The 25349-nt window shown below is 48.4% G+C and overlaps 1 protein-coding gene across 1 annotated transcript in view; it reads right to left on the bottom strand.

Moving 5' to 3' along the window:
• Window positions 1–25349, bottom strand: part of ANO2 (anoctamin 2) — a 346820-nt gene that overhangs the window by 146502 nt on the left and 174969 nt on the right. The window contains exons 11-14 of the mRNA XM_047787771.1: window positions 21564–21698; window positions 15234–15394; window positions 9893–9975; window positions 3389–3499 (exon numbers count right to left, since the gene is read on the bottom strand). Coding sequence (XP_047643727.1) covers window positions 3389–3499; window positions 9893–9975; window positions 15234–15394; window positions 21564–21698 — 490 coding nt within the window. The remainder of the gene's footprint in view (window positions 1–3388; window positions 3500–9892; window positions 9976–15233; window positions 15395–21563; window positions 21699–25349) is intronic.

The raw sequence follows: 25349 nt of genomic DNA, 5'->3' as shown, positions 1-25349 counted from the left end.
TTCATGAAAGCCAACCAGTGGAAGCCACCTAAATGTCCATTGACTGATGCCTGTAGAAATGAAATTAGTCCTATCCAAAATATGGGGTATTTTTTGGCAATATAGAAAGAACGAGGCACTGGTACATCTGCAACACGGATGATCCTGAAAACATTCCGCTCAGTGAAAGAAGAGAAGCACCACCGTTTGCACGATCTCACGTCCATGGAAGTCCAGAAGCGGCAAATCGATCCAAACAGGAAGCAGATTACTCGCTTCCCAGGGTAAAGGGTTTCTCTCTGAGGTGATAAAAATGTGTTCAACGTAGATTGTGGGGATGGCTACACAAATCGGGGAATATGCTGAAAACCACTGAAGTGTGTAATTTAAATGGGGTTATTTTATGGTCTGAGAATTAAATCTCCATCAAGACGTTTTAAAAATGGACTTGCTATCTTTTTAAAAAATGTTTTTAAAAAGCAACGGGCTTTGAGGATCAGGTGGAACTGAGTTCGACTACCAGCTCCCCCACACCTAGCACTGTGGTCTTTGGCACGTTTCTGTACCATCTGGGTCTCGCTAAATGGTAGTTCTTATCATTCAGGAGAAAGGCATATAAGCAGAAATGGGACATGCAGCCTCGGGGTTACCCCGAAGGCAGAGCCAAGGTGATCCTCTGGGAAGGAAGAAGCACATCCAAGGCCACCAGCTAGACTTTGATTGTTAGTCCCTCTGTATTTCCCAGAAGAATGTGTCTTTCCTAAATATCCCACCCACACTGGTGCCCAGAGAGCCATAGTGAGCCACGAATATCAACCTCGACTCTTTCTGCGGGCAAGAGATAGCCTCCCCATCAGACAGCAACATGCGCTTCTGCCTTCATCTCCCACCTCTGGCTAGACTTCCAGCAGGAACAGAAGCACTTCCATTATTTACAGGATGGAGGGAACACAAGAAAGATGCTGACAATCCGATGCCAGGCCATTATTATCTGACACTGCTCATTGGGGAAGGTTATCCCCGCCCCCCCGTGCCTATAAGGCATTAGATGCTTTGGGCTTTGCCTTCTCAACAGTGTAATGGAAATAGATGTTGAATGCTAAAACATAAACATATGTATCATTCATAATGCATTCAGATGTTTTTCAATTATTCATGGTTCCTGAAAGTTATGTGACCTATCATGCATATACATCCAAGCAATGTTTATATTAGAACCACAGCCTCAATGTACGCAATTCCAGCTCCTCGGCATTCCCGTCTATGGAATTAAAATTAAATGAGTCAGTGGTCAATAAAAGTTACATGTGATTTCCATAAAATTATCCACTGTATACTGCCCTGGGGTGGAGAGAGAAGGTTGCATGGGATTGCCAAAGCTGACAGAACACAACAGGCTTGCTTTCTGATGAGGCTGATGGAGATGATTAGCCTTTCTGAAGAATTAATTCATTTTTCCCCAAATAATTGGTGGTCTTGGACTTAATTTTTTTCTAGGGAAATAATAACTCAGACGGCCACCCCTTACTCTTCTAAGTTCTATTTTCTTAAAAAAAAAAAAAAAAAAAAAGCTAGTATTCTGGGCTCAAAAACACCACATTCCCACATTCTTCTGTTTTGGTACTTGAATAAATTTGCATGTTAACATGAATGGTTCCAACATAAAGAATGTAAAATTAAATGAAATTTGAATTCGAATCCAAGATGGAGAAAAGACACATGTAAAAACAACAGATTTTCCATCACGTTGATTTTTTTTTTTTCAGGAACCAGATTAGGAAAGACATAAACACACACACACACACTCTCGGTTTCAAAGAAAGGAGGCGCTGGGGGGAGGCCGGCACTGCCAAAGAGGAGCCCTGCCACCGTGCCCCCCCACCTCCTGCTCACAGTATTTACAGATCACAGCACAGATTCTGAGGCTCTGTTTGCATGTCTGAATGCCACCGTAAAACTCAGAAACACGACTCACAAGCCATGTTCACCATCACATCACCACCCAGAGAAATGAAAATTGAGGACCAGTGTAGGAGCAGCTCAGGCAAACACAGGCACCGGTTTGGCTCTGCCCACCCAACAGCCATTTCTCGATTTATCCTTCCACCTGCCTACTGCACTTGAGGGGCAGTAACGCACAGTGGCTAGACACCCAGACTGCCAAAGACAAACGTGGGCTCGAGTCCCAGATCCACCCACCGTTCACCAGCTGGATGACCTCTGGCCAGTACCTTAACCTGTGGACATACTTTTTCCATTAGATTTTTTTGGCCACACCCATGGCATACGGAAGTTGCTGAACCAGGGAGTGAACCTGCACCACCGCAGTGACCCAAGCCACAGCAGTGACAATGCAGGATCTGTAACCCACTGAGCCACCAGAAACTCCTCCCATTGGATTTAATTTGCATAACAATTGTGCCGGCCTCATAAATTTACTGTGATAACAAAATAACATAATGCACTGAGAACACCATCCAGCCTGTGGCAAGCACTCGATAAGGCTTAGCTGTCATGGCACTGGTTGATCTGGTATTAGTTGCTATTATTTTAATTTTATTTATTTATTTTTTTGTCGGTCTTTTTAGAGCCGCACCCATGGCATATGGAGGTTCCCAGGCTAGGGGTCCAATCGGAGCTAAAGCCTCCAGCCTAGGCCAGGGCCACAGCAGTGAGGGATCCGAGCCTTGTCTGTGACCTACACTATAGCTCATAGCAACACCAGATCTTTAACCCACTGAGCGAGGCCAGGGATTGAATGTGTGTCCTCATGGATGCCAGTCAGGTTCATTAACCGCTGAGCCACGACGGGAACTCCAAGCTGCTATTATATATATATATATATATTATTTTTTTTGCTATTTCTTGGGCCGCTGCCGCGGCATATGGAGGTTCCCAGGCTAGGGGTTGAATCGGAGCTGTAGCTGCCAGTCTAGGCCAGAGCCACAGCAGCTCGGGATCCGAGCCGCGTCTGCAACCTACACCACAGCTCACGGCAACGCCGGATCGTTAACCCACTGAGCAAGGGCAGGGACCGAACCCGCAACCTCATGGTTCCTAGTCGGATTCGTTAACCACTGTGCCACGACGGGAACTCCTGCTATTATTTTTAAATGCGTAAGTGAGGGAGTCCAGAGGAACCAGGCCTGAATTGATTTTTTTCTTATCCAACCTGCTCTCCCATTTCATTCACCCAGAAAAGGAAGATAAATCCAGTCATGGCAGAAGCCTGTGCCCCATGAGCTCTGCCCAGAGGACAATGACAGATGGCACGCCCTCTTTCCGCCCTCTCCCACCACTGTCAGCACTTCACACAGCCCAGTCTCTGTCCCAGAAGGTGCTCCCAATGCAATGACAACGGGATCTTCGGATACGGAAAGGACGGTGAGCACCAGGCCCAGCATCTCACCTCGTCTTCACTCTCGGTCGAATGGGTCCCCAGTTTCTGGACAACAGATTTGTCGCTCTCCTTCAGCATTTTCTCGCGAACTTTGGTTTCATATTCAGGCCGGGAGTGCTCCTAAAAGGCAAAAGCAAAGACTAGTTAGTACCCAGGCGGAGGGCAACCCGTGGCCCGCGGGGTATGACCAGACACAAGCACAGGACGCGGGATCGGATGCTACAGGACAAGAACTGCCGCGCCACACGCTACGGCCACACCACCCGCACTCATGAGGCATCTAGACAGTCACAGTGTGGGGGAGAGAGGGGACACACAACACTTGTTACCAAGCTGAAAACCAAACCTGAGCACGTTCCTGGGGATGGCGCCGGTGGTGAGAAAGGAGAGAGGAAACGTTAACTGGGCAGCCGCTAACAGAGAGGACCCAAGCGCTTTTACGCAACAGTTTGACCCAAGGCCGGGGGCTCTCTCTGGTCATCCCACCATCTGTCCTCAGACCTCGACTTTAGGTTTCAATGAGCCAAACCCCAGCTGGAGAAACAGATGTGCCCCACTGCTGGGAATCAGAGCAGTGACAACACGTCTTCCCTGCACCATTCCTCCGCAAGCAAACCATGGCGGCCAATAAACATCAAAGTTAAAGGTGGCCGGAGGGAAGCTTAAAACTCACTTGCCTGGACCTGCTTCCTGCACAGCCTAGGTGAGTAACGCATTGGCAAGCACACCAAGGCTCAGGAGACATCCCCGGGCCATTCAGCAATATGCACTTGAACCATGAGTCACCAGGCATGGGAAAGAGCGCCTGACTAATGAAAAAGACCACAGTCCCATCAATGCAGAGGCTGCGGCAGGAAGACGCGAGACTGACTTCAAAGAGCATTTAACAACGTACACCTGGCCACACTAGCAGGTCTTCCCTGTAGTTTCCAAAGGCGAATATCTGCAAATGCAAGGACCTCACATCTCTGCAGGATTTACCAATAACTGCTGGGCGGGGATTCCAGCACTGGCTCACGGTGGATCTGGAGAACATTCCCTTATCACTGTACCTACATCAGAGATTCCGAGAGCCCACAAGCTAGGCTCCTGGCTTGTCTCTGGCCTTCCCAAGACATGCCGGGTCGCTGGAGAGGAGAGAGTGTGCACATGACTAAGAAGAAGGGAGTGGGAGGGATCGGGAGCTTGGGCTTATCAGACACAACTTAGAATAGATTTACAAGGAGATCCTGCTGAGTAGCATTGAGAACTTTGTCTAGATACTCATGTTGCAACAGAACAAAGGGTGGGGGAAAAAATGTAATTGTAATGTATACATGTAAGGATAACCTGACCCCCTTGCTGTACAGTGGGAAAATAAAAAAATTATTAAAAAAAAAAAAAAAAGAAGAACCAAGGTAACAGCGGAGGTGCTATTCCAGAGTTCTGAAGGCTTTTCATCATCGCCCAGCCTCCACGATGCAGTCTCATCCTTGGAGATGGGACCTGCCCCGCTGGCTGACACAGAGCTGGCGGAATCTTCTCCCTCTCAAATAACCTAGCCTTTTAGAGCTTCCATGATGTGGAGATCTTGATTGTGTATTGTTCTTTTATTACTTCCTAGTTGTTTTGCACGGGGGAGTCTTTTTAGACTCCTTCCTAGTTGTTTTGCACGGGGGAGTCTATAGTAGAGTACAGCTCCTACTATACCTGGTCTGGACTATTGTGCGTTTCTCACGGTACTGAGCACCACGCAGAGCACTGAGAAATCTCTAAATGCTTGTGAAGTTCACTTCATTTTGTCCCTCCCCTTTATTCGTCCTCCAGCACAGCAACTCGCCAGGAGTTTTAGCCAAAAAAGGATTCCAGGGTCTAACAGACTGGAAAATACCACACAGCGCATCACGGGAGAGTCACAATGAGCGTAATAAAAGCTCCAAAAAGTTCTACCGTAATGACACCTGCTTAATCTTTTTAAACCCATCATTTCCCACAAAACCCCTGTGGCCTCCAACCACAAACGTCCTGCAGAAATACTTGAAGAAATGTGGTCTCAAGTTTTCCTCCATGGCCTCTGAAATTAGGTTTGCTTTTCTTCCATATTATTCCCACGGAAGATTTAAACTTTACAAAATGATAGCCGTATCTTTTTGTCCAGGGCCATGATGTGGGTTCTAAACCCCTTCGAGCAGGAGTTGCTTCCAGCCTGTGATATTCAGCAGGACCTTCCCTACTGACTGGAGGCTGTTGTGACTTGCCCCTGACTTTCCAAAGACAACCCCCGTGATTTTCTTTGGAGAAATGTCCTTGCATCCCTCTAGCTGTGGCTGTGGCCCACCGTACCACACACCGGCCCTAGTTCAAATGCCCCTCATCTGTTTAGAATAAATAAGCCCAGAGTTCTTGACATGGAGACAGGAGTCCGAGACTCTCCAAGCAGAGTCTTCAGTTGCTTTGCTTTCCAACTGAAGCAGGTCAGACAAAGATCCCCCTGCTTGTGGCCAAGAAGGTTGGGTGAGGTCACAGGATTCCTCAAAGGCAGAGATCTGGAAAACTGAGCTCCCGGCCAGAGCAGAATCTAGACCCTGTGAGGGCTGCTCCAACAAAGCCACCTACCGGCAGGTCCCCCTTAAGCCTGATGTTCCCCAAACGCAGCAGCCTCCCTGGATGGGTGGTCTGATGGACAAATACACAGCCCCTCCCACCAAGACTCTGGGAAAGATTTCCCAAAGCCACTTCCACCTGGTTGGTCCCCACAGGAGGTAGGCTGAAGGAAAGCCCCAGGCCAGCTCAGAACCAGCCTTCGCTGACCTAAGGAGGTAAACCCAGAGATCCAGTCCCCAGATGCCTCCAACAAAGAGCTATCAAGCACCTACTGTGCTCTGAGCTCTTTTCCAGGCTCTGTTGCTTATGGACAAGGTCTGTTCTTTCAAGGGGCTTATCTGCAAGGACAGGAAGGTGACAGTACGCAAACACACCCACAAATACAAAACCAGCAGGTGGACAGGAGAACAACAGAAGAAATGAGTCAGGCTGACTGCCTCAGGATAGGGATTTGGGGAAGGCCAAGCAGAGGAGGCTAACATTTGGGTTGGGATGGAAAAGCCAAGAGAGGGTAGGCCAGGTGGAGACAGGAGCCTTCAAGGTGGAGGGAGCAGCCAGTGCAAAGCCTGGAAGGAGCCTGTGAGAGAATGAAGGCCTGCAAGGCTGGCAGGTCCAGGAAGGGAATGCCGCATGCGCCGGGGGTTTCTATGTAATGGGAAGCCACTAAGGACCGCTTATGCTTGACGCGGTCAATAAGGGGCGGGAGGAAGATGGAGGAGAGGATGTCTGTGCCCAGATAAGGCCACACTCTCTGAGGGCTCCCGGGACACCTGGGGACTCTAACTGTGCAAGAGGCCACTGAGCTGAAGACCCTCCGAGGACGCTGGAGATCTGGCCAGCATCCTTGCAATGGGCGCCAGTAAGACCCAAAGGGGGAGTTCCCATCATGGCTCAGTGGTTGACGAATTTGACTAGGAACCATGAGGTTGCGGGTTCAATCCCTGGCTTTGCTCAGTGGGTTAAGGATCTGGCATTGCCGTGAGCTATGGTGTAGGTCGCAGACACGGCTTGGATCGGGCATTGCTGTGGCAGTGGCAGTGGCAGCTATAGCTCTGATTTGACCCTTAGCTGGGAACCTCCATAAGCCTCGTATTATAAATATTCAGAGATCAGATAGCCTCTTAGGTGAAGGTAACCCTTTGGAGATGCTCAGAGACTATGCCTGGGGTAGTCCCATGTCCCAAAACAAAGCCTAATCCATAGTAGGTGCTTGATGCGTAGGTTCAGGTTTAATGCAATTTAAAGTGTGCTTAATATCCAAGTCCAACATACAACTCAGGGAAGGAAAGACATGACTGTCCTCTCACCTCTCAACCACGCGGGGCCCTGGGCTTGCATGCGAGGTGGGGGTAGGGGGTTAACACCAAGGATGCTGCAGAACTGCCCCAGTAACCTGACAGAGAGCCCGTTAGGACCAGCTCCCCATGCCAGGGACACACCCAGGCTTGGCCAGGCCCCTCGGCCTGCATGTGAGTTCCCGAATCACGCCCTCCCAGGAAGTTAGCATGGCTGATAGGGGTTAACAGGAAACAGGACACCTGGCTACAGAAACAAAAATGGATTCTTAACATCCCGCTCCTGCCAGGGCCCTGGGACTGAGAATTCCAGGGCATCAAGTCATCACTGATGACTCTCTGTGACTGTTTACACGTCCTCTTGTGCAGAGAGACTTGCTGGCTACCTCAGTGCTGCTCAGAGGACACATTTAGCTTGTTTCTGGCCCCACACAGATTTGTATGCAGGATGCTCCTTTTCTCCTCCTTGGAGACATCCTGCACCTTAGGAGAGGAGAAGCTGGGCCCTCACTCACCTCCTTACACCCAGCCACAGCTCTCTCCCCTCTTCTCCCCTACACCAATCAAATCAAACCAAGAGGACAAAGACACCCCTACCAGATCACCCACACTGCAAATTCGAAAGCTCTTTCCACTGAAGCACTACCTTGGGCATTTTCCCCCTAGACATGCAACTGCCTTTATTATTTTCCTAGCTGCTTATTTTCCTCACTAATTTGTACCCTCTCTGAAGGCAGAATCCATATGTACATTCTCACATTTGCCACAAAATCCAGGAAGCTTGGAGTCTCTGTGCAGATGCTTAATGCACAGGACTGGGACAGAGTGAGTGTGTGAACTGAGTCCCTGGTCATGGAGCACTACCTGCTCAAAGGCAAGCTGACTGCTTAGAGCTTTAAGGAGAGGAGATGATCCCCTATGGAGAACAGTAGGGAGGCTCCTTAAAAAAACAAAAATAGAGCTACTGCATGGTCCAGCAATCTCATTCTTGGGCATATATCTGGAGAAAACCATAATTTGAAAAGATACATGCACCCCAATGTTCACTGCAGCACTACCGACAGTAGCCAAGACATACAAGCAACCTAAATGTCCACTGACAGAGGGATGGATAAAGAACATGTGATACATAATACATATATACAGTGCAATATTACTCAGCCATAAAAAGAATGAAATAATGCTATTCACAGCAACATAGATGGACCTAGAGATTATCATACTAAGTGAAGGAAGTCAGACAAAGACAAATACCACATGATACCATGTATATGTGGAATCTAAAACAAAATGATACAAATCAACTTATATACAAAACAAAAACAGACCCAGAGACAAAGAAAACAAACTTTTGGTTACCAAGGGGAAAGGGGGAGGGGGATAAACTAGGAGTTTGGGATTAACAGATACACACTACCACGTATAAAATAAATAACCAGCAAGGACCTACTGTATAGCACAGAGAACCCTTTCAATATTGTGCAATAACCTAAAAGGGGAGAGAATCTGAAAAACATATATACTGATGGATGTATAACTAAATCCCTTTGCTGTACACTTGAAACTAGAACCACACTGTAAACCAATTGTACTTCAATATAAATAAATAACTTTCTTAAAAACAAGGTGAGGAGATGACATCATATCACAGGCGAGGGAGCCACACTGACTTGAGAATAAGACCAAATGGTGGACTTTACTAGCTTGGTCACAAAGCATCACGGCCACAAAGCCAGAGGTCCTGAGTCCAAGGAGAGGCACACGGATGAACATGAGGGAGAGGATGGAAAAGCCCTGCTCTCCACGCACATGGTACTCGGGCACCTGGGAGTGCCTCCTGGCCCTCTGGATGCTGTCCTCAGTACCTCGTGGACAAAGCTTCGGGAGCGCCTACCTGAGAGTCACTGCTGTTCAGGCAACGGCAGCATGTGGGAATAGACAACCCTGAGCAACCATGCTTCCCCTAGTCATCGTCAACTTGTCTTCATCAAGGGAGGCCCTAGTTCTCAACAGGGGCACTGAGGGAAGGGTGATGTGTTTTCATCCTTTAAACATCATCTTCCCATGAAGCTAGACTATAGAAGACCTACCCTTTGCCCTTAGCTCATGCTCCAGCTCCTCACATGCCTTCCTGGCTTACCTGGTAGTGGATTAGTGGTTCCTCCATCCTCCATAAGCATCAAAGACCACTGGTACCTGGCACCCATGCCTCTCCCCCACCTCTGCCTCCCTCAGTGGGCTCACAGGGGCATTCAGACATATGCACACTCTGGGTCACATTCTCTGGCTTCATGCTCTCAAGCACCAATGAGATGGGAGGTAGACGAAGGCTGAGTGAAACTTCAAGGCTGCCACAAGGCTTGCTTCTCAGGCCATGTTTTTCCCCCAGAATGGGCCACAAGGACATCTGGCTACCCATCAAGTCCAATGTCTTGGAGCTCAAGAGAAGAGACAGGATTTCAACCCTTGGCATTCAGTGCATATTGGCCATGGCTACGCCCATGGAGCCGAACCAGAAGAGGAGCCACAGCAAGACTTGGCAGGTGACCCAGTGCTGTGATAGCAAATGCAAGGGGTTATTTCACTCGAGACAATCTATTTCCAGGAGCAAAGCAAAGACTCAAAGGGAACTCACTTCTTCCTCTTCGATTCCAGTCAGGTCCCAGAAGTAGCCCAGTCGCATCTGTAATCTCTTCCAGTTTTCAAGAAACATGGTAGCTTAAACAGAAAGGAAAAATTCTATTAATTTACTTTTTGGTCTTTCTGTCCTTTTTTTAGGGCCTCACCCACAGCATACGGAGGTTCCCAGGCTAGGGGTCCAACCGGAACTGGAGCCGCCAGCCTACACCACAGCCACAGCAACACAGGATCCTTAAGCCACTGAGCGAGGCCAGGGATCGAATCTGCGTCCTCATGGATCCTAGTCAGGTTCATTAACAGCTGAGCCGTGACGGGAACTCCAAATTCTATTAATTTTGAAGAGCGGATTCAGAGTACCCTTAGGGTTCACCAAGGGAGGATAAACTTAGAAATTTCAAATTTAGGGGCTTTCTCTAAAGCATTTATTCCCTTGCCCCACCGTCTAGCTGGAATCATATTAGCTGGAATGGCTTGAAATACTCCACATCCTAGAGAGCCCAATAGATATATTTAAAGGGACACACACACACACACACACACACACACACACACACACACACACCCTTTTCTCTATTCCTAGGTTATGAGAAAAGGATAAACACTGATCTCACAAAATGAAGGAAGATGGAAAGGCCTGTAGTCTTTTTTTGGACAAATCTCGTCTTCGCTATACATCCTCACATCCTGCACCTTCCTCGGCCCTCCCTTTTTTTTTTTTTTCCCATCTTTCTTTCTGTCCCCAGCACAACTTCCCTTCTCTGGGCTCAAATCTTCTCTTCTTGGAGTCATGTAACCAACTGCTAACAGTGCAACCTGAGTCCAGGGTCTCAGCCTTCCAACCCATCCTGCAAATAGCCGAGAGACCAATCTCCCTTAAGTGCATTCAATCATTCTTCCATTTGTTTAGCAAATTATCTGTTGAATGCCTCCCATCCCTACACACTGGTCAACCTGCCTGCTCCAACCACAGCCCTTGAAGGGCCAGCCCCGCATGCTCCAGAAGGAACCAGTCTCCTCTGCTCTACAGCTATGGTTTGTTACACCAGGATGGGACATCTCATCTGGAGCCTGCTGACGCACCAGTCAGATGCTCTCCTTGGAAAATTGAAACCAAGAGACACAGAGAGAAGCAGAAATGGGACAAACCACACAGCACGTAAAGAAGGAGACAGGTTTCGGATACCTCCTCCTGCCCCCAGTTCCCCAGGGGCCTGGCTACATTTAATTTGCTGCATCCATAAGCTTGCTTCGTGCTTCCTTACCATCTCTTGTTATGTGAGCAAGCTTGAGTGAATTTCTAATCCTGCAAAAAACACGAGGCCTCTCTAAGGGACCTGCAATACACAAAACACTGTTCTAGATATTGTGAGAGAACCTAGGTGAATCCAATGTGGACTCTGCTCTCCTTGTGTCTCTGAGGAGAGATTTTAAATAACTACAGTAGAAGGTATAAAGGGATCAGGCCTTAAGAATGACACAGATAAAAGGCTGTGGGCATGCAGAAGAGGAGTGCCAGCTGCCAGAGCATCTGAGTCTGGAGGAACCATGGCCTTTGAGCAGAGCAGGATACGGAGAGGGAGGATGCCAACAGGCCCCTGAAACCAGCAATGGCTCCCTATTGTCTAGAATCTTCCCTCTGAATGTGGGGATCTCATATATCTGGTCCCACCCATCTGTCCATATCTATTGCCATGGTTTGTCAACACACACCTCATGCCCGCACTGTGGCTGAAGTCATCGTCCCCTTCATCCCCAACTTGTACAAACTGTCCCCCTCTCCCAAGCCACCCTCCAAGGCCGCCCTATCCTTTCATGACCAGATCAAGTCCCATGAGATCAGGCTCACGGGCACCCGCTTCTCTGCACCCCAACTGCCCCATGGGTTTGGTGCCCTGGGAAGGGAAGGGGCTTGACAGTCCCTGAGGCCATGCCCACCCCTCTGCATCACCCCCGGTCAGAGCCTGGGTGCCCTCCACCGCCTGCCCTGCGGGACCACTGGCTGCCACTCAGGTCTGCCGTGTAGTGACAGGACCGCGAACTCTCCCTTGGCTCTTCCCTGGGTCTGTGCACGTCCACCTCAGGCACGGCACAGGACTGAGCATAACACACGCCACAGGCTGGCTGTGTGTGCCACTGCTTGAAGCAACATTTGTTTCACTTGGTGCCACATTATAGCATGCGCCCATCCCTACCATCTGTTCGCTACCCCCTGGATTTGAAGCTTTCTCCTGTGTGTGCATCCTGACCTCCTGACACTGGCCTTGGCCTGGGGATGCTCTCAGGACAAGGTGGACGTCCCCCCCTTTCTGCGCTGTTCTCAGTGCTTGAAGAGGGCTCTACACACAGACTGTGGTCTCCGTGAAGAGGAGAAAGTCAGCCTGGGGGCAGAAGAGTCATGGAAGGGGAGTCGTGAGGACAACGGGGGGCCGTCATGACCATGAAGAGCAGCTCATAGCTCCTGGGGCAAACCCAGTGCCAGGCACCACGTGGAGGGCTCTGTGCACACGTCCCATCCCCGATCACAGGAACGCTACCGGGCAGGTGTTGTGTCACCCATTTGACATATGAGGACAGTGATGCTCCGAGGTTAAGAACCACCTCCCGCCCAGGTTACACAACGCCTCGCCCAAGAGGACCGACCTCGGTGACACGCAGCTCAGTTCACGCTATGGGATCCACCTCCACAGTGGTTTGAGGGGCAGGACTGCGACCCACCACCTGACCGCTAAGTCAGTGACCTTAACCTTGTCCCTTTATGCCTCCTTTCCCTCCTTCCAATAGGGCTTCACCCTCTTTCCAAAGTTCCCTGGAGTGTGACGCCAGAACCCTGGAGCAGCTGGGTCTGGACCCCCAGCCGGCGTCAGCCACCCCCCCGACTCCTGCCCCCAACAGAAGCCTGAGTCTCTCTCGGTGGAGAAGCGCTTCTCCCAGCCTTCTTCCTGGCAGACTTGGGCCCTGGCCCAGGCCCACCCAGCACAGCACCACGGATCATGATAATCACGTAATGAGAGGCAGTACTATTACTGCTAATTGTAATTTGCAGGCAGTCATGCCCCGGGGCTGCTGGCTGCTGTAACCAAATACACAATCACGTAAAACACAGTGAGGCTGTTAAAATAACCAAATCCAACCCTAGGCCAGGAGGCGCTGACACAATCCCAACCTCTTGCTTTCCCCAGGCTGCTAGTGAGGGGAGGAGAGGGGAGCCGGGGGTGAAGGGAGCAAATGGCTGCAGATCTCAGAGAGGTCAGAGGTGACTGTTCATTACAGCCATTGAGGAGAGAACAGCGGCAGGTATTGGGGTTGGAAGTGCGAAGGTACGAGCAAAAACCAAGTTTCCCTGCAACAAGGAGTCATGCATCCCAGGAAAGTTCCTAAGGAAGGGATCGGGGACCCAGAGTTGTTAATTTCACCTACTCAACCACAGCGCTGCCTGCAAGTCAGATAAGTGGGACTTAGGGCTTCAACAGATCAGAAAATGAATGTGAGGTTCCCGTCCAGCAGTAACAAACCCGACTAATATTCATGAGGACAAGGGTTCAATCCCTGGCTCTGCTCTAGTGGGTTAAGGATCTGGTGTGGCTGTGAGCTGCACTGTAGGTCCCAAACACGACTCAGATCTGGTGTGGCTGTGGCTGTGGTGTAGGCTGGTGGCTACAGCTCTGATTTGACCCCTAGCCTGGGAACCTCCACATGCCGTGGGTACAGCCCTAAAAAGATGACCCAAAAAAAGAATGTGTATCTTGGGCTCCAAGCAGTTCCAATGGATTTGGGGGTGGTTACCAGATGTGGATCCTTGACAGGGAAGCACAGGATGCCTGTCATCGCCCTGGCAACACGCTGGAACCCTCCCGAGAACAGAGCTGTGTGCCATGGGTGCCATGTCCTCCACCTCCCTGCCCCTACTCACGTGGGCTGTTCCCCCGAGAGAGTACAGTGTCCCCAGGACACTTGCCTTGGTCATCTGGTAACACGGAATCTCTCTGGTCGGTTCCATCCCCACCCAAGGAGAGGTGCTCACGGGGGCTGGAGGCAGGCTGTGTCCAGCTCCGCCAGTGGGGCTGAGACCAGAATTCCTCCTCTCCCGCTCCCACTCTCAGGGACCTATGACGCACGACCCCATCCTGCTGCGTCCTCCAGGCCCCGTGGGGTCAGGGATGAGTTTAGCAGCTTCTGCAGCTGGACCGTGGCCCTGCCAGTCTGGGATCTGATGGGAGAGAGGAGGACCCGCACTGCTAAGGAGGCGTGAAAGGCCCATGGCTACTCGCAACGGGCTGAAACACGTCCCCTCGGTCCCTTTTTTAATACTAGTGGGTGTGTCTTCTTGGAAATGTTCAGGGACCCCAGGGTGGCTATTCCAGGTTATTCCAGTTTGTAAAAATAGAAGGATGCGTGGGTGTGTGCATGTGTGTATGTGTGCTTGAGCGTGCACACATGCACATGTGTTAATGGTCAGATGGCTACGGCCCAGAGAAAGTTTATTACCCCGATACTCTGGGGGTGAGGGAGGAGGAGAAAAGGAAGGAACTATATGTTCCTTCTTTCACAAATCCCTTTGGTGGGAATACTGAAAACATCCCTCTGGCATTAAGCAAAAATCTCTCCAGTCTATATGCATGGTGTCTTGAAAACTGCGCGGCATGTGGAGTCGGGAGACCAGATTTGAGCCCACCTTCACCCCCAGCTCCCCCTGTGAACATGGCAGTCACCCCACCACTCCGAGTGTCACAGTGGATGACACTGAGGACATCACACGTCTTAGGAGATGTACCTGGAGGTGCTGACGTGTGTGTGTTAAGGGTTTTCAGAGCCCGCACTGGTTCAGTCTCTGAGACAGATTAATACTGCCCTAGCTCTTTAAAAAGCATAGAAAGCCATGAAGCTATTCTTAGTTCTACTCACAGGCATAAGTAAAGGAGAGAAATCTGGAGTCCCTGTTGTGGCTCAGCAGTAACAAGCCCAACTAGGATCCATGAGGACGCAGGTTTGATCCCTGGCCTCGCTCAGAGGGTTAAGGATCCGGCATCGCCATGAGTGGTGGTGAGGGTCGAAGATGCGGCTTGGATCCAGCGTTGCTGTGGCTGTTGGGTAGACCGGCAGCTACAGCTCCAATTTGACCCCTAGCCTGAGAACATCTGTATGCCACTAGCGCAGCCATTAAAACAAAAAAACCAAAGAAAACAAAAGAAGGAGAGAAACCTGATGTCCCTAAAATCCTGCTTGAGTAAAAGTACCAAGGAGGTAAAATGATGAAGAATAAGGGCTTTAGAGCTTAGACCCCACTGTACCCATTTAAAGATACCCCCATAGAATCAAGCCTCACAAGAACAACTTACCCCACAGAGCCATGAAGATGGAGAAAAAGACGGTGGCAGGGTTGTCAAACAGGTGGCTGGCCCGTGCTGTGCCACAGGCTGAGCTGAGGTTCCAGTAGTCACAGGACTTGTCACACAGGGGACACATGGTGAAGGCATTCTGCTGGTCACACATCTCTTTGCTACAGCAGACAGAGGTTGCAGTGTCAAGGGGCGTTCCGGCAGGACCCACCCCTAGCTCACCACCCTCCAAACAGCTCCCACTTCTGAACCCAGGACTAAGCTTATCAGCTCCATCAGCAAGGTGTGGGCAAGACCTGGGATTGGATTCTTCCCCTTGGGAGTTGTATTCTTGCATTTTGTCTTAAAAAATGGATGGGCTATCTTCTGGGGTATGGCGCCTCCTGTCACTAGAAGTGGCCCGCCAGAAAGTTAGCAACCACCTGTCAGAGATGCTGTACCCTGGACGATGCCTTGCAGGCCCTTTGAAATGTGCTGAGTCTGTGAGGGTGGCGGGAAGCATCAACAATTGTAAGTCACTTGTCTGAAGTTAGAGTCCACTGTCCTTCCAGCACGGGCTATCTCCTACCCTACCACTGGCTGTCCATCAGTGTGGGAGGGCAGTCCCTTGGAGGAACAGGCATGAGTGCGCAGCTGGACCAGCACAAGCTCATCCTTCCAGAAGAAGCCAAGTGAAGAGTAGAGTTAGAAGACTGGAAGCCCTTTTCTTTTCTTTCTTTCTTTCTTTTTTTTTTTTTTAGGGCCTCTCCTGCGGTTCCCAGGTGAGGCCCTAAAAAAAAAGAAAGAAAGAGAAGAAAAGGGAAGTTCCCAGGCTAGGGGGTCAAATGAGAGCTGCAGCTTCCAGCCTACGCCACAGGCACAGCAACACCAGATCCGAGCCGTGTCTGCTACCTACACCACACCCACGGCATGGCCAGAATCTTAACCCACTGAGCAAGGCCACGGATCAAACCCGCATCCTCACGGATACTAGGTTCATTACCGCTGAGCCACAGTGGGAACTCCTGGAAGCCCTTTTCTAAGGGCATCACCCACGTGACCATTTGTAGAAAGGGGATTCATAGCCTCAGCTTAATGAGAAGGATCATAACCATGAAATGAGACGATGGAGGCTGAAAGAGTGAGGTAAATTCTTCCCAAATCTAGATTCTATGATACTTGGAGAACAAAGCCTGAGTCAAGTGACTATCACCTACATTCTCACCCATGTGCAGTGTATTTCTACTTAAAGGATCATGAATGGATTGGAAATTCCATTCAGCTCCATCCAACAAATTCAGGTTCATAGGAATGCTTGCAAATAAGAACTGAAGCATTCAGCACTAACTGGCTTCCCCAAAACCCTCCATACCATGTACTGGTAGGAAAATGAGGGAAGTCATCACTCCGGGGTGTCATAGTCTCCCTGGGGTATGGGGTAATGGCGAAGCTCATGGTCTGGGGAGAAAGGGTGGAGAACTCGAGATTTCATGAAAATGAAGCTTTGGCTGTTCTCACAGAGTGATGGGAGAGGCAGGGATGCCCACGCTGAACCCACAGCAGTGTTGCCTCTGAAAAGAGGCAGCAGAGGGCGCCACAGAGCACGGCTGACAAGCGGGTACCTGGATGCTAAAGCCAGGGCTTAGATGCAGCCCAGCCGCCAGCGATGCCTGTGTCTAGCTCCCTCGCTTAGCCGTGGAAAGGTTTCACTGAGGGCTGTCACTGCCTGTCAAGTCCCAGCTTTCAGGCTTGTTTTTAATGAGCTATTAAGGCCACGGCAGGGAAAGCCTTCTGTGTGAGAGAGTGGAAACTCTAGGTCTCCAAGGATAAATCCCAATTCCTCCCCTGCGTGCTAAGCAAGTGTCAGTAGCGCTTGGCAAGCGTCAATAGCAGTGACTCACATCGATAATATTAAATAGCAATTTCTTAATCATGAGTTCAGCCGTGCCGGCTTCACCTGGGCACATTCTTATTGGTAACTGGAGAGCAGGGTTTCTTTTAAGTCTTCTGGGCCAGACAAGTGCTGGCTGTGTGGTGGTGGAATTGCTGCTTTCAGGGAGGAGAGCACCCCTTAGAAAACAGACTTGCACAGAAAAGAGTTGGTCTGTGCAAAGTCTAGTAAAGAGCTGTGCTTCGGAGCCGCAGCTAAAAAGATTGGGACACTCGGAGTTCCTGTCGTGGCTCGGTGGTTAACGAATCTGACTAGGAACCATGAGGTTGTGGATTCGATCCCTGGCCTCGCTCAGTGGATTAAGGATCTGGTGTTGCCATGAGCTGTGGGGTAGATTGCAGACGTGGCTCAGATCTGGCGTGGCTGTGGCTGTGGTGTAGGCCAGCAGCAACAGCTCTGATTCGACCCCTAGCCTGGGAACCTCCCTATGCCACGGGCACGGCCCTAAAAAGACAAAAGACAAAAGACAAAAAAGAATTAAAATTAAAATATAAAATGAAATAAAATTTCCATTTAGGAGTTCCCATCATGGCTCAGTGAACCTGACTAGCATCCATGTGGACTCGGGTTCAATCCCTGGCCTCGCTCAGTGGGTTAAAGGTCCGGTGTTGCCGTGAGCTGTGATGTAGGTGGCAGATGTGGCTTGGATCCTGCGTTGCTGTGGCTGTGATGGAGACCAGCAGCTGTAGCTCTGACTAACCCCTAGCCTGGGAACCTCCATTTGCCATGGGAGCAGCCCAAAAAGACAAAAGCAATAATAATAATAATAACAGCTGTTCAATTGATCCTATAATCCACCAATGGGTTGCTTCACATAGTTTGTAAAGCATCATACACTGACATGCAATATGCTGTCTCTGCAGTGATAATGGTCGCATCGTACATGCAGTAGACCTGCCCGTATATGATGTCCACACATGTGCATAGATACGTATGTCTTTGCACCACGTGTACAGCACAGCCACTTCCAGCTGCAGTGGTCACTACCACGTGTATCCCCACATGGGGAACCAGGACACAAATTCTAAGCCCTGATCCAGCACATGGACGCCCCACCGCGGGCCCCTCCCCCCAACCCCCTGCCCACCCGGCCTCCACTGCAGTGCGTTGGTTCTCTGTCCAGGGTACAGAATCCTCCTGTTTTGACCAGCCTAAGGCCCAGCTTTCTAGGGATCACCACTTGGCAACTGAGCTTGATTTCTGAGAACACACCAGGCAGGGCACCCGAAGCTCCCAGGCTGCCAAGGAAGATGAGCGCCCTCGGGGAGACTTCACAGCTTCCTGGGAAAAGCAAAGCCCTGGCACTTGCAGCGGGAGGCAAGAGAGGTCAAAGCCCAGTCTTGACAATTAGTAGTGGTTGAAGTTGGACGCGTCAGGTGACCTCACTTGGCATCAAGGTCTCCACCTCAGTGAGGTAAAAACAATAATACCTGTCCTATAGAGTTGACAACACTGGCCTTAGAGAATCAAAGAAATGGCACCCAGTACAGCTGACACTAACATACCTTGACGTGTAAGTCAGGTCTGCCGCAACACAATTTTTAAAAATAAAAATTGGGTGTTAAAGCTGAAAGAGCTTGAAGATCACATGTGGTCCAAAGGTTTGATTTTACAAATAAAACAGACTAAAGCCAAAGAGGGGGAAACATTTGGCCAAGATTTAAAGACCCAAAGTAGAATAAAAGCTGGGATGCTGAGAAGCCGGTTTCTTGCCTCATGTCCTCGTGACTCCCCGTGGGTGCTCTGACCTCTTTCCCTTGGTTCACTGTAAATAAAACCACACCACAACCGGGAGGTCCTCCCTGACCCTTGGGCTGGAATGGAAAAAAAAAAAAAAAAAGGAAACAGCACATAAAAACCACCTAGCAACTAACACAACACTATAAGTCCACTAGACTCCAATAAATTAAAAAACAAACAAAACTCAGCACTATGCCTGGCACAACTAATACCAGGTATCTGCTAAGTATCCCTTCTCTCTTCACACTTCACAAGGCAGAGTTCTGAAAACATAACCCCTGTGCCCCTGCAACAAGGGTCCCAAAACTCCAGTCAAGAATCCTGGACAGATGATTATAGAATTTTTTTTTTTTTTTTTTTTTTTTTTTTTTTTTTTTTGCTTTTTAGAGCTGCACCCACGGCATATGGAGGTTCCCAGGCTAGGAGTCCAATCAGAGCTAGAGCTGCCGGCCTACACCACAGCCACAGCAACATAGGATCCGAGCCACATCTGCAACCTACACCATAGCTCATGGCAACACTGGATCCTTAACCCACTGAGCGAGGCAGGGATCGAACCCGCAACCTCATTGTCACTAATCGGATTCATTTCCACTGTGCCACAACGGGAACGCCAATTCCAGAGTTTTATACACAAACATAGCCAAACCTCTGTCTCTTCTACTGAGATATTTAGCTTTATTCTAACTAGTGACACTGTCATCTCCAGTTTCTCTAATTTGTAAGACCTTCTCTAGAGATTGACACAATGGCCAGAGCCACCTGTTCCTGCCACTGGGGTCACACTTCCCTCAAAGAGGACAGTTGTTGCCCCTTTCTTCCTGATGGCCCCTACTCCACCATCACGATGCCGCACTGCAGTGGACACCCACTGTGTGCCCAGTGTCCTCTTCCACCTGTCTCCTGAGGGAGCATCCTGTCCCCGAGCCATGACCAGGTGACCAGGAACCTCCGCCTAAGCCAAAAGGAGCCAGGAGGACTTTCTCACACTAAGCCCAGGAGCTCTTAGCAGCAATGCTTACATCCCTGCAGTGAAACAAGTAAAAACTAGAAAGAATCAGAGATAGAGGATAAAGAGAAGGAGACCCTATTTGCACTGTTCCTTGAGCTAGCCTGCCTCTTGGTTCTCGACTGAACCCTAAGAATGAATTCCTTTTTTTTTTTTTTTTTTTTGCTTAAGCTAGTTCAAGTGCCTTTCTCTCACTTGCAACTGAAAAGAGTATTTGAAATACACAAAGTATGCTTCTACTAGCAAGGACCGTTCTGGAGATGGCAAGAGATTCAAACTCTACATACTGGCTAAGTGTCTCTTGTATCCCTTGTACTCTATCCCCATGTATGTTGACTCCCTCAACAATTCTTTACTCATCCTTTGCCGTGTGCCAGACTCTGTTTCCCTGACTCCTCGCCACACCACCATGAGGTAGGTGTGATTATTACCATTTTACGGGGAAGGAAACAGACTCAGGGAGTGCGCTACCCAGCCACGTAGCTACTGTGTAACATAGTCAATCCTGAAGGATGTGCTTTTTTTTTTTTTTCTTTTTCAACCGCAGCCCTGGCAATGGAAGTTCCGAGCAATGGATTGAATCCGAGCCGCAGCTGCAACCTACACCACAGCTGCAGCAGTACTGGATCCTTAACCCTCTGTGCCAGGCTGGGGATCAAACCCGTGCCACCTCAGAGACAATGCTGGATCCTTAACCCGCTGCACCCCAGCAGGAACTCCAAGGATGCTCTTTTTAAGTACTTATTTTCTTTGTGGGATCTTTCTCTCCCATGAGGACCAGCCTGTGCTCCATCTCTTGAATCCCCAAGGGCCCTGCCACAGGGCCTGTCACCTCTTGCAGTGTCCAACTTCCTGAGGCAGAAATGAAGCTTCCTGAGTTCCAGAGCTGCCTGCTTCTACTGACGGCCTCGTGGCATTTTATTTGGACAGGGTTTGACCACATAGAAGCCATCCCTACCCAGCGCCACCCAACACTTCCTGCCACTCAAGACTTCCTGCCTTGGATTGTCTGGGAAACTGGAGGAAAAAAATCATGAAAATGAGTGGGAAGACGCTTTTCTCCAGCATGGTTTCTTTTTTGTCAGTTACCTTCCTCTTGCCCAATCAGACCCTGGTCCTGGAGAAGAGTTTTTTTGTTTGTTTTTTTTTTTTTGTCTTTTTGCCATTTCTTTGGGCCGCTCCTGCGGCATATGGAGGTTCCCAGGCTAGGGGTCTAATAGGAGCTGTAGCCACCGGCCTACACCAGAGCCACAGCAACGCGGGATCCCAGCCGAGCCGCGTCTGCAACCCTACACCACAGGTCACGGCAACGCCGGATCACTAACCCACTGAGCAAGGGCAGGGACCGAACCCGCAACCTCATGGTTTCTAGTCGGATTCGTTAACCACTGCGCCACGACCGGAACTCCCTGGAGAAGAGCTTGACCAGGAAAGGGAGCAGCCTCACCCAGCCTGGCTCGGAGCCCCTGTTTCCAGAATCTGTGACGCCCAGCCAGGTCTCTCTGGAGGGAAGTGACATGCACGGGAAGGGAAGATGGAAGGACAGAGAGTGAGACTTCGGAAGGAGGCGCGTGCAATGAACTTGCGCCTGGGATGAAACTCCAAACGACTGACTCTGGGAACTGAGGCATTTCCTTCCGCGCGGACTTACCTGGGGATATCCTCCTCGATGGTTGCGCATCCGTAAAGAAACACGATGACCCCGATGATGGACGATGGGATGAGGAAGGATGTATATAACCCCAGCCAGGCAAAATACAGTCCAATTTTCTCTCCAAAATACTTTCTGGAAAAGGAAAGAAATACAACATATATTAAGGAGTTCCCAGTGGCACAGTGGGTTAAGGATTCAGCGCTGTCACTGCTGCGGCTCTGGTTACGGCTGGGGCACAGGTTCGATCCCTGGCCTGGGAACTTCACATGTGTAACTGGGTCACCATGCCATATGGTAGAAAATTGACAGAACACTGTAAACCAGCTATAAAGGGGGAAAAAATGACTAGAAGAAATTCGACAAAATGTTAAATCACGGTTTTTTAGCTGATGGGATTATGGAGGGTTTTAATTTCTTCATTTTTTTTATAGTTCTGTGTTTTTAAACTCTGTCAATGAATTACCTTTATAATAAAAGCCAATTTCTTTTAAAAAGAAAAGGTACCAATCAATTATCTTTTTATTCCCCAGTTTCATAAAGTTAGTAAATGACCATATTAAGCCTGTAAAAAAAAAAGGGTCTCCTCTTAGATGACTATTGACTACGGATGTCCGATGAGAAAAACACAATCCGCAGAGGAGAAGAATATTTTATTTGTCCCCTCTGACATAAAACACAGGAGGGAAATGGGAGCTCACCCCACCCTTCGATGGAAGGACCCAAGAGTACAGAGGACAAAGAAAATCTATTTACCCGCCACCAGAGCACTGCTTTTACTTAGGATGCTGACAACTGCCAAGAAATGTGGCTTCTGTCTTAACAACAAAAATGTGTGACGTCAAAACCTTTCCTGAGCCCAACAGAGAGTGAAGGTTGCAAGGTAACCAGGGGAGCTGAATTTTAAAAACAAACAAGCAAACCAACAAAACCAAAACCAAACCAAGACAGACAAACAAATGACAAGCTCCTCCAAGGAAAGATGGGACTCACAACAGTTTCAGGTCTGGCAGAGACGGGAGGGAAGAGCACTCACTATAAATGTAAGAAGAAGGAGCTACACTTTTTAAAATGCCCCAAGCTGAGTGTAGGTCAGCAGGAGAGATTAGAACGAGTGGGAGCTCCAGCTGCAAGAATGTGCATACATTCACAAGGCCCTCCCCCATGACCACTGCCTGGTTACTCCTGAGAAGGACAAGGTAGGAACCAGAGGGAGCCCCCTGAAGTTGCACAGAGGCCTGAAAGCCCCCCCCCCCCATCTCCCAGAACCTCCTTTCGTGCAAACGCAAAGCCTTAAGCACCAAGTGACAAGGATCAGCAGGCTGATGCTGGGGGAGAGAGACCCCAGGTGGCAAAGGACTGCAAGGGAACGGGGAGGACAAAGAGCCAGCGCTCCATAGCCCACAGGAAGCATAAGCTAATAAGAGCCTGCCACTGAAGGGATCTGAAGTCTGAGGTGCATGGAAGGCGCCTCCATAACAACAAAATCCAAAACCACCTCAACTTCTGACAGGCCTGACTCCACTCCCCTCACTAACAGCCTGACAGAAAGACAGAAGCCCATTTCCTAGTGTAAATAACATCTACTTCAGTTGCTACTGTCCTTTCACACACAATATCTAGAATTCAGTGAAAAAATCTCGAGAAACATTAAAAAATAAAACAAAACAAAACAAAACAAAAAAACCATTGTCAGGAAGTGGGGAAATCAACAAAACCGAGGTTGATGCCAGAATGATCATACAGGGACTTTAAAACAACGACACGTTCAGGAAGAATCTACTGCGAAAGAAAGACAACATACATGAGAAAATCGGGAATTTCCTTAGAGACAAAATACAAAAAGTGTAACATGGAAATGCTGGGACAAAAAATTATGTTAGATATGAAAAAAATCTCTTCACCAGAGGGCCTTGGCATGTGACTGAATGAAGCTGAGAAAAGACTCAATAAACTTGAATATAAGTCAGTGGATTCTACCCAAACTAAGATACAAAGAGTAAAAACAACAAAGAAGACAAAAGAATCTAGCAATCAAGAGCTACAGGCACTATCACAGGGTCTTCCGTACATGCAGCTGAAATCCCAGGATGATTAAGAGGCAAGACAGAAGGAATAGCTGAATGCATTACGGTTAAGAACTTTTCAAAATTAATCAGAACAACAAAACAGATTCAAGAACTCCAGAAAACCCCAAGCAGAAAAGATACAAAAGCAATACCCTACGTACCTAGACAAACCATATTCAACTTCTGAGAACCAAAGCTAGGAAGAAAAAAAAATATTTAAGTAATCGGGAAGCTGGAATAATGGGAAGAGTGGGGAAATGAAGAAAGGATGATATTATACACAAAGGAACAAAGGTAAGATTTACAGACACTTCTTTGGCGGAAATTATCCAAGCCATAAGAAGACAGAGTGGCAACCTTAAAGGAAAAAAAAAAAAAAAAGTCAACCCAGAACACTATGCACAAAGAAAAGAGTCTTGAAAAATGAAAACAAGGCAAAGACTATTTAAGCAAGCAAAGGCTTAAGGAAGAACAAATCTGCACACAAAAAAAATTGTTAGTTCTTTAGTTAACAGTCTAGGGCCACACGATAAAAGAGAGACCACCAGAAATAGTAAAAAAGAATGGTAAATGTAAGGACATTTTTCTGATGTTTGGTCTTTTACGATGATTCACTGTCTAAAGCATGCATCCTCATGGGGACAATACTGTCCCCAAGGGAGATAAAACTGGTTCTTTGGGAACCCCAAACTGTCAGAGGCCATATAATATAAACAGATGTATAGTATATCTGTGGTATTAACATTTCAAGGGAGAAGAGGGGATTTAGAAAAAAAATAATGTCTACAAAGTGCCTTAGGGAAGAAACAATGGAAAAAATTTGAGAGACATTGGTATTGAGCCAAACCAGTAACAATGTATTGTCGGGTTTACAACATACATCAGAGTGAGATGCACAGCAACAGGTAGCACAAAAGATGTAAGGGAAGAAATCGAGATTTGCCGTTCTCAGTTCTTATGCTGTTAGTGACGTGGTATTTATTCTATTTGAAAGTAAAATGGGATAAGTTAGTGATACCTGTTGTAAATCCTAGAGCAACCATTAAATTTTTTAAATGAGGATGATTAACTGGCCAATACTGGACATAAAATGGAGTCATAAGATATACTGACTTCAAAAGAAGGCAGGAAAAGAGGAAAAACAGGAACAAAGAACAGATAGAACAAGTAGTGATATGGTAGATAAAAAACACATTAAACGATGACATTAAATATAAATGTCCAAGAAACCCACTTAAAATATGAAGGCATGTATAAAATAAAAGTAAGGGATTGGGAAAAGATATATTATGCCAACACTCATAAAAAGAAAGCTGAGACAAAGTAAACTTCAGAACAAAGAACATCACCAAGTATAAAAAGCAACGTCAAATAATGACAGAGTGATCAATTCATTAAGAAGACCTAACATGAGTTTCCGGCATGGCACAGTAGAAACGAACCCTACTAGGAACCATGAGGTTGCGGGTTCACTCCCTGGCTTCACTCAGTGGGTTAAGGATCCAGCATTGCCATAAGCTGTGGTGTCGGTCAAAGATGCCGCTCAGATCCTATGTTGCTGTGGCTGTGGTGTAGGCCGGCAGCTGTAGCTCCAATTGGACCCCTAGCCTGGGAACCACCGTATGCCACAGGTATGGCCCTAAAAAGACAAAAGACAAAAAAAAAAAAAAAGAAAAAAAAAGAAGACGACCTAATAGTCCTAAATACACACAATAAA

The sequence above is a fragment of the Phacochoerus africanus genome, chromosome 7 (assembly GCF_016906955.1).
Source record: "Phacochoerus africanus isolate WHEZ1 chromosome 7, ROS_Pafr_v1, whole genome shotgun sequence".
Lineage (NCBI taxonomy): Eukaryota > Metazoa > Chordata > Mammalia > Artiodactyla > Suidae > Phacochoerus > Phacochoerus africanus.
The sequence above is the reverse complement of the archived record's forward strand: the minus strand, read 5'-3'. Positions and strand labels throughout refer to the sequence as shown.